Genomic DNA, 13,464 nt, shown 5'->3' with positions numbered 1-13,464 from the left:
CTATGTCTCTTGTTTCCTCCTCTGCCTCTGAGTCTGTGGGGATGATTTTCTGCTGGATACTAACTCAAACTTCTTTCATTGTCTTCCTCTTGTCTACCAGAGAGACTTTGCATACAGTGCTGTGTCTCTTTCCCCTGCATTGTTTAAGAGCCGCAGTGTGACCCCTTTTCCCTTCCTCTCTCCCCTAACTTTCTTGTCTTCTGTTGTTCTTCCCCGGTTCAGGGTGGACCCGATGCCCCACGACACGCCCAAGCCGCCGGGCTACACCCGCTTTGTGTGCATCTCGGACACTCACTCCCGCACCGACAGCATCCAAATGCCGTACGGAGACGTGTTCATCCACGCCGGAGACTTCACTGAGCTGGGACTGCCCTCTGAGGTCAAGAAGTTCAACGACTGGCTAGGTCAGCATCTCTGAAAGTTGTGGCTATGGATCCAGGGCGGGCCAGGGCCCTGTTTTCTGTAACTAGGTTCCCCTTGTGACACTCAAATAATGAGGCCAGGGTCAGTGCCTGGCTAAATTTACTCACTCTGGCTGCAATACTGAAAGTTTGAATAGGAGAGGATTCTTTGAAGTTTTCAGAATCTTAGGGTTTTTCAGTATAATTTAAAGAACTGCATCAGTGGTTTTGCATGTCTTAGAACTTTGACTGCAAGTTAAAAATCTTCTTTACTTTACTGATGATCATTTTCCAAGCATGCCAATGCCATACATTTTTAATAGATTCCCTCGCTTACTGAATAGATTAGAGTCTTCCCTTCCCTAGTTGATGAGTTCAAGGACGCTCTGAGAACATCAGAGATTTGATTCAGCGGCATATTTTTTTTAAATATATTTTTAAAATGTAAGAAGCAACCAGATTTCACAGTCCGCTCATTGTTTGTCATCTGTGTTAAACAGAGCGCTCATGAATGCGGCGCTTTGTGGCAGCTGACAAACTTTTAAGGAGTTCCTTGAACACACCACAAAGGAGAGGTTTTCAAAGGTCTTCTGCTCACAACTTCCACACAATGATACATTTGACAAACAAAAGAATGAAGTTGACTGAAGGTCTCTTCAAGTGGATTTTCCTGACGTACTGATATGAATTGAAACCAACAGCTGCCTGGAATGAAGAAAAAAATCTAACTAAAAACTGATGCAGTGCTTTGGAAAACAGGCCTATATGTGATTTGTGTTAAACGTGCAAAACCCGCAGTATGGTCCTTTAAGTGTGATGTGGTGCGGTGTGAGTCTGGTTTGTGTTACAGTCCTCTCAGCTCTGACAGAGACTGCAGGGACACCCCAGTTCATAACTGTATGGTTTAACACCGACAGCAGGAACAAACCGCTGAAACAAACCAGGCTAGAAAGGTTCATTCTTCAGTTTTCAAAAGCCTAAATGATGGAGGAGATGATCCCAAATTAATTGTTTACATTACATTTTTAATTAGATTTCTCTTATATCAACCCCGATTTCTGACACTGTTTATAGATGGCATTTTTCAACAACAGACATTTAATGTATTTACATCCTCTTACTACATTCCCTACATAGCCAGTTTTCTTTGTCAAGGCCAACTCATGGTTGCTGCATTAGCATGTCCGAGAGGGTCTGTGCCGTGTAAAATGTGTCATTTGTCCATGTCCCTGTGCAGACGTCTGCGTGGTGAGTGACTGTATACGCTACAAGCACACCAACTGTGCATCTGCTGCAAAAACAAACTGGCCGCTTGTTTTCGTGCACTTGTGCTGTATTCCCCATCACTGGTCCTATTTTTGTAAAGCGATCGCACACATTCATGTATTTATTTTTACTTGTTCAGCCAAATACAACAAAGGGGCTCTTCTTCTTGCTGTCATGAGATCGCCATTTAGTTTTCTAGTGCACGTGTGAACAAATCTGTGTACGCACTCCCCCTGGTGTACTATGTATAGAAGCGGTGTAGCGGGGTGTTGTGGGGCATAGCGGGGCATGCGAGGCATGGTAGCGCATAGCAGGGTGTAGAGGGGGGTTGCGGGGCATAGTAGGGTATAGCAGGGCGTAGTGGGGCGTTGTGGGGCATAGTAGGGTATAGCAGGGCGTAGCGGGGCATAGTAGGGTATAGCAGGGCATAGCGGGGAGTTGCGGGGTATAGCAGGGTGTCGAGCAAGACCACGGTGGCAGCTGCAACCATGATTTAGGTGCCACCCCAATCCAAGGAAAACTGTGAGGCGAGAAAAGACGTACGATGTACTAACGCTTTTGTGCCCACTTCAGGCGTATTTGTTTCGCAACGTGCGCCTAAAAGCATGGCGAGGTATGTACAAACAGGCCGCATTGAGGTAAAAGCGCAGACTGCCTGTCGCGGGAACTGAAAATGGCAAATTGCGCTTTTCCGTGTCATGCATATGCATTCACGGGAGGGTGAAGGGAAAAGTGGGAGTTTCCCCATAGAGAGATGAGAGGGCGCGCGCCTCTATTTTGCGGTAAAAAAAATTCCGCCTCTTAAAAACAGATGTAAACCAGCCGCAAGCGGGTTTCCTCACATATGCCTCCTGGTGAAATGGCAGCAGTAATCCGAGCAAGACGAAGACATAGTCCAAGGAGACGAGCTGAAAGGATTTTTGCCACAAGGATCACACTTTTTCAGTTGAGTGAACATGAAATCATTAGGTGTTACAGATTAAGCAGACATACAGTTACTGGAAGAAATCAAAGACGACATTGAATCTCCGACTCAGCGTTCACATTCCATTCCAGCAGTTGTTAAACTCCTCGCTACATTATAAATATTGGCATCAGGATCATTTCAAACAGTCCTAGCATCAGCAGTGGGAATATCGCAGTCTGCACTCAGCCGTATCATAGCACCAGTACTTAACGCTTTGCTACAGCGCACTAGTCAATACATACATTTCCCCACCACTAATGCTGAAATAACAACCATGGCTAATGACCCCATTAGACAACCCAACAACAGCAGCTCAGCAAAATTACAACCGGGCACACATTCAGACGATGGGGGTGATTGAGCGCACATTTGGGGTCTTGAAAAGCCAGATGCGCTGCTTGGACCGTACAGGTGGAGCGCAATTTACGGTATAGTGGGCGGAGAAAGGCGCTGATTACCCGATGAACTGCAGGTTTGGTAAATATGACGGACGCACGCTTTCTGCGGGTTGGCCATGGCACTGACAATGCTACATTCACAAATGTACGTACATCTGGCCCTCAGTGAATGGAGTTTGCTCAGTTGACATCCCTTAAACTCAAATGTCATGGCGACAAGTGTGCCATATTTATGAAAAACGATGAAGACACTGAGATGCAGTTGAAAGCCCTTGGGGGAAAAGTAAGTAGAATTTGAGTTAAGTCAAAGCTTTCCAGTTGCAAAGCAGAGGTTGTCCTCATACGTTTGACCCCCATTAGTATGTTGAATAACTAAAATGTGATATAAATAAGCATCAAAGGGTAGCATATCAGATATTTAGTCATAATAATAATAATAATACAATATTTCTGGTTTATTACTGTAACTATAAAGAGCAGGTTATTTAGTGTTCAGACTTCCTTTTGTCAGGCAGAGGCATAGAAACTTCACCGAGCTCAGACTTTTCTTCTTTGACTTTCTGCATCGCCAGCCTCCAGTGGAAGCATCTTATCTCTGTACCGAGTTGGGAGCGAGTGCAAGTCTTATCATCGCTACTGGATATCAGTTGGAAACGGGAATGAGGTGACCTCGTACGAAGCAGCGTGACAAAAAAAAACAAAAAACTGTTGAATCAGTAAATCTACAACAGTGGAGGTAGCAGAGCAGTCCAACTATCATCACTATCATCATCATTGTCGCAGGCGTCATCCACACCGGCACAAACCTCCCCGGGAATGGTAGAAGCTTGTTAGCGGGTGCACAGGCCTTTGTGTATTTGTGTCTTTCTCTGAGGGAGAGGAAAGGAGAGAGGGGGAGATAAGGGGAGAACTTGTTGTCCTTCCCCTTCTCACACACACACACACACACACACACACACACATGCGAGCTACAGGGACCGCAAGCTGCAAATCCGCTAGCCCGCACTCCAGCGGCGAGAAAGGCAACGGGAGAGACGGCAAAGAAAAGATAAGCCGAGCCAAAAGCGCCTGCTGCTGCCTCTGAAGTCACTCTCTCCTCTCTTCATCCCTTCCTCCTCTCCTCTCTCCTTCTCCCCTGTAACTCTGCCAGCTCTTCTTCTTCCTCTTGTCTGCTCGTATAAATATTTATAATCTGGCTATTCCTATTCTTTCATTCCATCCTGCTCCCCTTCTCTGTCACACACACACACACACACACACCGTTCCATTCTGTAGATGAATGTAACTCCTGCTGTTTAGTGTGTGCACTGCAGATTTACAGGAAGATCAGGTTTAGCGTATTCATTACGGAGGCGTCGGCTCAAACTGAGCCTTGGTCAGGGAGCGCTATCTGCTCCCCAAACTTTCTACTCATATCTTTCCTCCACTGGAGTCTCTTCTCATTCTTTTCTTTACCTCCTCTTTCACTCTTATTTTTGTTAGCGTAGCTCCTTCAGTTTGTTTCTCCTTTTGTCCCCTTTCTCTCCCTCTATCTTTCTTCCTCCTTCAAACTCATTCTTCCACGTCTATCCCCTCTTTCGTTCAGTGTTGAGTTTTCATTTGCCTATCTCTCTCTCTCTCTCTCTCTCTCTCTCTCTCTCTCTCTCTCTTTCTCTCTCTCTCTCTCTCTCTCTCTCTCTCTTATCACGTTCTCCTACAACCTCTCCAATTTCAGCCCTCGGTGGCAGCGATTCTTCTCTCAGCTCTTATTTTTAGCAGGAAATCAGCCGGCTCTCGGGGGCCGCTGGCAGCCGCTCAAGGCTTTGTCAGGGATGGTGAACGCTGCAGGAGAGGGGGTGTGGGGGTAGGCGAGGAGAAGAGAGGAAAAGAGGGGAGGACTGAGGAGGCATGAGATGAAATCCATGCAGGGAGAAAGGAAGTTGGAAAATGAGGGGATGGCAGGGAAAGAGGAGGTGGAAGTTTAAAAGGACTAGAGTGGAGGGAAGAGGAGGAGGAAGACTTCTCCCGAGAGAAGGGCTGCCTTACCTTGGTAAACTCACAGCTCACAGCCCTGGAGATGATGCCAAATGTCTGCCCTCTGTTGTCATGGTGACCCATGCAGGTCCAGCTTTCAGTCACTGTATGAAGACTTGAGTTAGAGAGTGAGTGGTGCAGTCTTGTTAGCTTTTTGTGAGTCATTTTACCTTACGTATTTAGGTTTTTACTAATGGATTTTTAAACAAACAATTGGATTTAGTCAGTGGTGGAAGACGTATTGACCCTTTGCAAACACGTCACACGACCACGTGACGGCGCCATGACGGACGGCGGAAGCACAGGCTAAACAGTAGTGGACGAGCGGGAAGTTTCATAGTTTCAATCAGTTTGAAATACATAACACTAAATAAACTGTATTTGTGGCTTTATATGGCTTCTTCTATTGAACAACAAGTTGTCGTGTCGTTATCGGTCGAAGTAGGGCATCTGGTAGGTGCTCACAAAGAGCAGTATTTGGAGAAGTTGGAGATAGCAGGATTGGATACCGACCCTTAATTTGTTCTCCCTCCGTTTTCACGGACCTCATTAAATCACAGAGTCTGCCCGACTTCAGTCCACACAATCTGTACCACTATGTGGTAAACGGGGTATCCCCATATACTGGTGCTGATCTCAAAGCTTTTAAAAGTCTGGATGCTAACCAGTTCTTTGTAGCTGGCTGGGTTAGAGGTACGTGATGCTACGCTAATGGCGGGGGGAGGTACCTCATAATGGCAAAGATAAGCCATCAATCTAGGGTTTATTTTGTATTAACATCTATTCTTTACTTAAAAGGAGAATTCCGGGCAATTTTTACGTTAATCTTGATCACTATAGCTACGCGAGTACTTTCGATAGAAAAAACCCCGACCGGAATCAGTGCAGGTAACACGGAGACGCTACAGCTACGTACTACAAGCGTCCACTGAGCTAAAACGGCAGTGGTCGGGGCGAGTTTTAGAGTGCCTTTGTGCCTCTTAACAGACACAAAATGCAATTAATATGTCTGTTCCACATGAACAGGGCCCTTCCGGTGAGTGTATTCAGACAGGCTTCTGTGATAATCATCCCAATAATAATCCGCGGAGCGGCGGTGGTGTGGCTATGTCATCCAGAGGACAGGTCATGTCACGTCTTGAAGTTTATTCCCCCCTAAAAAAAAACAGTAGTGTGGTAGTAGCTGGACGGCACTAGCCAATGGAACAGCTTTCTTTTTTGGATATGTAGCTAGGTCAGTGAATAACCGATGTTAGCTAGTTATGTGGGTCATCATCGGGTTGGACCTGTTAGCTGGTTAGCACGGCAGCTAGCTGGTTGAGGATCATTTTATTTATCACTCATTTCCATTTGAAACAGAAAGGCAATACATACACATGCTTGTGTTGGTAAAGATTACTCTGCACATTGTGAATGTGAGAACACAAACACGAACGAAAACGTACGAGTTTAGATTGCCGTCCATCTACAGCATAGCTCTTCCGGCGTCTGTCATGGCGTTCATAATTCGCGCGAGTGGAGCGTGACGTCACGTGCAAAGGGTCAATTCAGAGCCTTTACTTAAAGTGCTCACCCTTTATTGTGTTATGTATCTTTTTTGTGTATGTTATAGGTTTACAAAGTGACAAAGCCCAAAGTCCACCTCAAAGGGACTTACCATCTCCAACAGAAAACACTGTTCACAAACTGCTCCAAACAGCTCTATTGTAGTCCAGCCTTTACTTCAGAGACAAACGTGGTCACTTTGTAACACATGTTATAATGCTCACCTAGCTGCTAGCATGGCACGCCCTCATACTCTGCTTCTGACTGGCTAGTAGTCCTTATCTAGGTACTGTCAGGGCACGCCCTCATACTCTGCTTCTGACTGGCTAGTAGTCCTTATCTAGGTACTGTCAGGGCACGCCCTCATACTCTGCTTCTGACTGGCTAGTAGTCCTTACCTAGGTACTGTCAGGACACGCCCTCATACTCTGCTTCTGACTGGCTAGTAGTCCTTACCTAGGTACTGTCAGGACACGCCCTCATACTCTGCTTCTGACTGGCTAGTAGTCCTTACCTAGCTACTGTCAGGGTACGCCCTCATACTCTGCTTCTGACTGGCTAGTAGTCCTTACCTAGGTACTGTCAGGGCACGCCCTCATACTCTGCTTCTGACTGGCTAGTAGTCCTTACCTAGCTACTGAGCATGTGCGACTCCCAACAAAGATGGAACAGAAGTGAGATGTCTCACTCTGTAAAACAGAGAGCTCAACACACAGGGTGAAAAGAGGAGCTGCAGCAATGTGCAGTACAACAAAAATATGGTGTTTTTTGAAAATTAAACCATGTAAACCTATTCTGATATAACCTCTAAATACAAGTATGAACCTGAAAATGAGCATAATATGAGCACTTTATGTAAAAGTACTAATACCACACCGTAAAAATACTCTGTTACAAGGAAAAGTCCTGCATTGAAAATGTTACTTAAGTAAAAGTATGTAAAATCAGGAAAATTTACTTAAAGTATTAAAATTAAAAGTACTCATTACAGAAAAAATCCTAGAAAAAAAATTTTAGAAACTAGAAACGATCAAAACAGTAACTAACTAACTAAAGCTGTCAGATTAATGTACCTAATTACATCTCCCCACTGGCTTTAATTAGTAAATCAAAAGAAAACTATTAAAACTAATGTTGATAAACAATTAATTGTTGAAGTCATTTACCAAGAATATATATGCCAGTCATTGTCTGTTTTCAGCTTCTCAATGTGAAGACGTGCTGCTATTTGGTTTGCTATTTGGTTTATAACCATATAAGGCAAAGGCCTTATATGGTTATAAACCAAATATCTTTGATTCATCTGATCAAGTAATTCAGAAACATCATGATGGACAATTGTTTTGTATTTTCTAAAGGAAATTATAGAATAAATGGTGAAGGCATTTATCAATAACAAAAATAATTGTTAGTTGAAGGCCTATTCACAATAATTTCCTACTTAGGACTGCTGTCATTACTCGCCGAACGGAAGAAAATACGATGGCTAGTAATAAGAAGATACTGGCGTTGTCAGCTCGTGCACTGATTCGCTAGTCAAGGGCTAGCACTCCACCAATCAGATTGGTCATTGAGTCCGACTGCCCACTGGCCGATTCAAAAAGTCAAATCGGCCAAAATGAATGCAGACGGCTTCTCCTGACGACAGCACGGAACACACCGAACATACTCGAGTCACTGACCTCGCCAGATTATCGGGTTGGTGTGTCAGTGCCTTTAAAATTATTTCTTCTCCTCCGATTCCTCCTCTAATAGTGTAAACATTATTTCAGTAGCAGGTGACAAAACAATGGTTTCACATGGGACACAAACACGGGTCTCCTGGGGAAAAGTCCTGTGTTTGCCCCTTTACGTGGAGTTTTGCCCTTTTATACTTCTTCACCTGATTCTTGGTTTGCTCCAATGATGATTACTAGGGCCACTAGAGGTTGTCGCCTAAAAGGGTTAATGTAAATATGGGTCGTTATAGGCTGCTTGCACAATCGACCTATACAGCCGTTTACTGGGTGAGGACGATCTGCTGTATTACCAAGCAATGATAATGTAATAAAAATGAATGCAGACTTCCATTTGCTGTGCTGATTACACAAGTCAAGCAAGAATTCAAGAGTCTGCAAAGGGAGTTCTATTCTTTACAAAAATGGAAATCAGCGGTTTCTGCAAAAACTGTGCAGCATTTAAACACGGCATCAAATGTTAAGTTTACATAATTAGTAGTTAAGAAACTAAAACATGCAAACAAACTGCATGGTCCTTAAAGGATAAATAATCATGAATCAACTTTTATTTTTACAGTATATGTTTTCATTGGTGGTTGTTTTCTTCATACATTTTGTTTTTCTTCATAAGCCTGTGTGTGTGTGTGTGTGTGTGTGTGTGTGTGTGTGTGTGTGTGTGTGTGAGAGAGAGAGAGAGATTCTGAAAATGTGTGTGTGTATGTGTATGTGTATGTGTGTGTGCGTGCGTGTGAGAGAGAGTGACAGAGAGTGAAGGAGAGATTCTGAGAATGTGTGTGTGTGTGTATGTATGTGTGTGTGTGTGTGTGTGTGTGTGTGTGTGTGTGTGTGTGTGCATGCATGCGTACGTGTGTGATACTAAAAAGGACGACTGTAAGCGATGTTGAAAAGCCACTGTATGTGCAGGAGCGAGCATGGGATTTTGGGGGATGGAGGCAGATTGTGCGGGACAGGTGAGGGGAGAGACAGCGGAGAGATATTGAGAAAGAGAAAGGGAGGAGGGAAAAAAAGGGTTACTGAGGGCGAGGGGCAAGCCTTAAGCTTGTGAGCAGCAGCACTTCAGTCCAATTGTCTCCAATAATGGCCTCTTTGATCAGGCTTTCAGCACACACCCGCAGCTGTGAACACACACACGCCAACAGGCATCCACAAGGGTTTCGTAAGCCGAGCCGACGCTTCTCTGAGTGCTCGCGTGTTTGTTTGTGTGCGCTGCCCTCGCTGTAGACTTGAGTGACGTCTATATTCATGCCAAGTGATAGCGTGAGCGGGAATCTACTGCAGTGAATGTTGTTTAAATATGGATATCATTGTGCTGCGGAGTTGACGCGAGGTCAAGTGAGGAGCAGCTTTAATTCTTAAAGGCTTTGTTCTCTCGCTCTTTCCGTCTGTCTGTCTGACTTTCAGTTCAGCGACTGACTACGCAGGCCAAAATACTGAAGACAGATCAATGAAAGCTGGCCATTTGCAGTGATTTTCTGTCTTTGTGGGTATTCAGGGCATTTCCTCTCTTTCATGAACCATAGGTAAAAAAGAAACATCATCCCTTATTTGTTTCACGTAGCAGAGTTTTTTTTAAGGAACGCTGCAATACTCCATTAATTATGCCCACACCTGTGGGCTTGAATGCTTAGATTTCTCCTCTGCAGAGCTGTAGCTGTTGTCAGCTCAGATTTACAATTTACAGTTACAATGTTTTCCAATGTTGACCAAAGTTGCAGCAAAATAGCTGTCAAAATGTATTAGAATGGAAACCTTTCAGAGTAAGTGAAGTGAGTATAGTGCCTACAGCGGGTACGGAATGAGTCCTTAACCCCAAGTGAAGGAGTTCAAGTTCCTCAGGTTCTTGTTCGTATAATGCATACAAATTCTGTTATAACAGGGGAGACTGTTAAAACCAATGGAACGCCAACTTTCGTCTTGGTATTAACATTATGTCTCAGTGTCCCCTTAATAAAGAAACAACCACAGGCCTCTCGCTCTGACTCTGGGCTGCGAGGTCTACAACTCTTTATTTAGCCCCTGCTCTACTCTGTTCCCCTAAACTGCTGAATAATAGATAAGTGACGACCATGATGCGATTGCCGTGTAGGCACTTTAAATGCGAGTGTGTGTTTTTTCGTTGCCCGTGGAGAAGGAGTGTATGTCTCCCGTCTACCTCTGCAGCTACGTGTGTGTGTCTGTGTGTGTGTATGTGCATGCACGTGTGTGTGTGTGTGTGTGTGTGTGTGTGTGTGTGTGTGTGTGTGTGTGTGTGATTTCTGGCCCTCCGTCACTATCCTCTGTCAGCTGTTGCGCCTCCCCTTTGGACCTCCTCTTCACCTCCTCAGCTTCACTCGTTCTCCCAGCTTGCTCCCTTTAGCTTGGTAACAGCGAGGGCATTAAACTTTCATGACTGCTGTCTTTTTTTCTAGCGCACTCTTCTTCTCTCCTCCTTCCCTATCTTCCTTCCTTCCTTCCTTCCTCCTTATTCCTTCTCTTGCCACTTTTCCTCCCTTTTTCCCTCTCTCCTCCTCTCGTTCCTTATTTTTACCCAGCAGTGAGTGTTGCTGGAGCAGAGCATAACAAGGAGGTTTGACACTCCTTTACGGATTTTAATATTGGAAAACTCGACAGAATTTCAAGTGACTGTAAATTTAAGCAAACCGTTTCCCATCTGTCCCTTACTGCCTTTGTGTCGTCTATTTGCACACTTGAAAGACTGTGTTCCTTGCGTGTGTGTGTGTGTGTGTGTGTGTGTGTGTATGTGTGTGTGTTATTTTCTTTAATTTCCTCCAAGTTCAGAAAACATTCGGAAGAGACAGAAGCCTCTGTGGAAATCACTTATGGAATGATGGAAGTCTTTTTCATAATTTTCCCTTTCTCTCTCTCTCTCTCTCTCTCTCTCTCTCTCTCTGTCTCAGATTTGTTTTTTGGGTCAGCGTCAGTGCATGTAATTTTCTGTACGCAAACTGTTGCTGAATCTGCATTAACCCTTTCTTTCAAGCAGAAATACTTAGCAAACAAACGGCCAAGCTGTTGGAGAGTGAAACACAATCAGTCAGTCTGTAATTGTCTGTCTTGATTAGTCAAGCAAATGTGTCGCCACATTATAACAACAATGCATAATTTTACTAGCTCGTCTGCAATGCTTACAACTGTTGTTTCAACAAATAAGATCAGATTTTTTTTAAGTCAATGCATGTTGCAGGGGAAAAAGAAAACCTGATCACCAGCTAGTTGCTAACTGTGAGTGTCTGCTGTTGGTGTTAGGCAGTGGGTTTATCAGAGATGCCTTGTGGAAAACAAAACAAAGTTGATGAGAGCTATGAGACTAAACCAAACCAGACCAAGACAAAGTGGCGGACTAGAAAACCAAAACAATGAGCTAAAAGACTCTAAAATGCTGCAAGGAGCTGAGGAGACCTGCACAGTTGGGTGATTATTCTCTATGGATTCATCACTACAAGCAACACATGCTCAGTCCCGACTCGTCAAGACCCCTTGGCATTACATTTTTAACGCTCTGGGTACCCCTTTGGCGTACTTTTTCAAAGGACAGGTTATGGTTAGGTTAAGGCAACAAAACGCAACAAACGGCGTTTTCAAAATTCTGTTGTTGTGCGGCAGCCCCTAAACGACTTCACAGATACACTTGCTACTCCCACAACAATCCCAAATGGCAAATCCGATGTTTTACTGGTCGGGAGTAGGAGTGGGGTGCTGGGGACGCCCTGTAAAGTAGTTTAGCTGGTTGAATGGCTGCAGATGTGTCTTTTTGTTAATAATAAACGGCGTTAACGCAAACCCATTTTAATGGCGTAAGTTTTTTTATCGCGAGATTAACGTTCTTTTTGGCATAGCAAACTTTGTAGTTTTTTTTCACATGCTGTTGCAACAACTAGTAATGTTAGAAAAACTACAACACCACACCGGATCTAGCTAGACCGGAAACTAAACAACAGGCACGCCGCACACACTTGTTTGGGCTTGCGAGCCGGCCAAAGAGTAGTAGGCTAACAATACATTTTGAGTGGACGACGAGCGCGAGACGCCGAAATGGATGCCAATAAGATTCTGAATGGAAAGTTTACTTTTAAAAAGTTGCCAAATGGTTCCATTGACAAGACCAAAGTGATCTGTGTGTTGTCGTTGTGAACTGAGCTATCATCGCAGCACGTCCAGTCTGAAATACCACTTGATGGCCAAGCACACAGCTGATGCCAATTCTCCGCCCCCTCATCAAAGCCAGGCCGATCCACTTTTCCATGTTGATAAGAGAATTAAAATGAGAAAAAATAATGGGACAAAAAGAAATCAAGGGAGATTTAGAATAGATAAAAATGTGCAATTAATTGCGAGGTAACTATGACATTAATGCGATTAATCGCAATTAAATATTTTAATCGTTTGACAGCACTAATTAAAATATAATAGAAAGAAATAGAAAAACACTTAAATCTTGAGTACTCTTGAGCACATGAACTTATAACTGGTTTCAGAACAGTAACACGTAAATTTGTTTGCGATCATCTATCTTTGACAAAAGCATAAAGGTACATTCTGCCGAATACCGGAGAGGGTTGTAGTTTCACATTTCGGCTAAATGGGGCGCCAGTAGAGCTCCAGTTTAAAAAAAACAAAAAAACAGACATGGGACAGATGGCGAGTGGCCAGTCGCTGAATTCATCAGGATTCATGAGAAGCCCACGTCGCTCGTTCTGAAAGTCGCGGCTTAATCTTCAACCACATTATCCTGGAGGCGACATCGTCACACATTCACACCGAACGCGGAAGCGGAGCAGACAGGATGAAAGAGACAGAGATGGAGTGTAGGAGAGGGACAGAGAAAAGAGAGACCACCTACGAGACCGCTTGATGAAGCGCTGTATCTGTCTTTGTCACTGCTTCTTTATGTGTGTGTCCTAATGTATGTTTGTGTCTTAGTGTGTGTGTGTGTGTGTGTGTGTGTGTGTGTGTGTGTAATGCATTATGTTCAGTGAGTACATTGTGAAGTGTTAGGAGGTGCTGCTGTACTCAGATAAAATGTGTGTTTTGGATGCGTGGCTCAGTAGGTGGTGTTTGTGTACGCCGTCTTATAATTGCCGGCTGTCTTTGTTTTGCGTCTGCTTGTGTGTGTATGATGAGACGCAGCAGTGTGT

General features: G+C 44.2%; 1 protein-coding gene across 1 annotated transcript in view; it reads left to right on the top strand.

Annotated features, from left to right (window-relative positions):
- The window catches only part of mpped1 (metallophosphoesterase domain containing 1), a 94,650-nt gene that overhangs the window by 13,844 nt on the left and 67,342 nt on the right, over positions 1–13,464 (top strand). Inside the window, exon 3 of the mRNA XM_031288256.2 lies at positions 223–404. Within this exon, the coding sequence (XP_031144116.1) occupies positions 223–404 (182 nt within the window). The remainder of the gene's footprint in view (positions 1–222; positions 405–13,464) is intronic.

This window comes from Sander lucioperca, chromosome 20 (assembly GCF_008315115.2).
Source record: "Sander lucioperca isolate FBNREF2018 chromosome 20, SLUC_FBN_1.2, whole genome shotgun sequence".
In the NCBI taxonomy this organism is placed as follows: Eukaryota; Metazoa; Chordata; class Actinopteri; order Perciformes; family Percidae; genus Sander; species Sander lucioperca.
The sequence above is the reverse complement of the archived record's forward strand: the minus strand, read 5'-3'. Positions and strand labels throughout refer to the sequence as shown.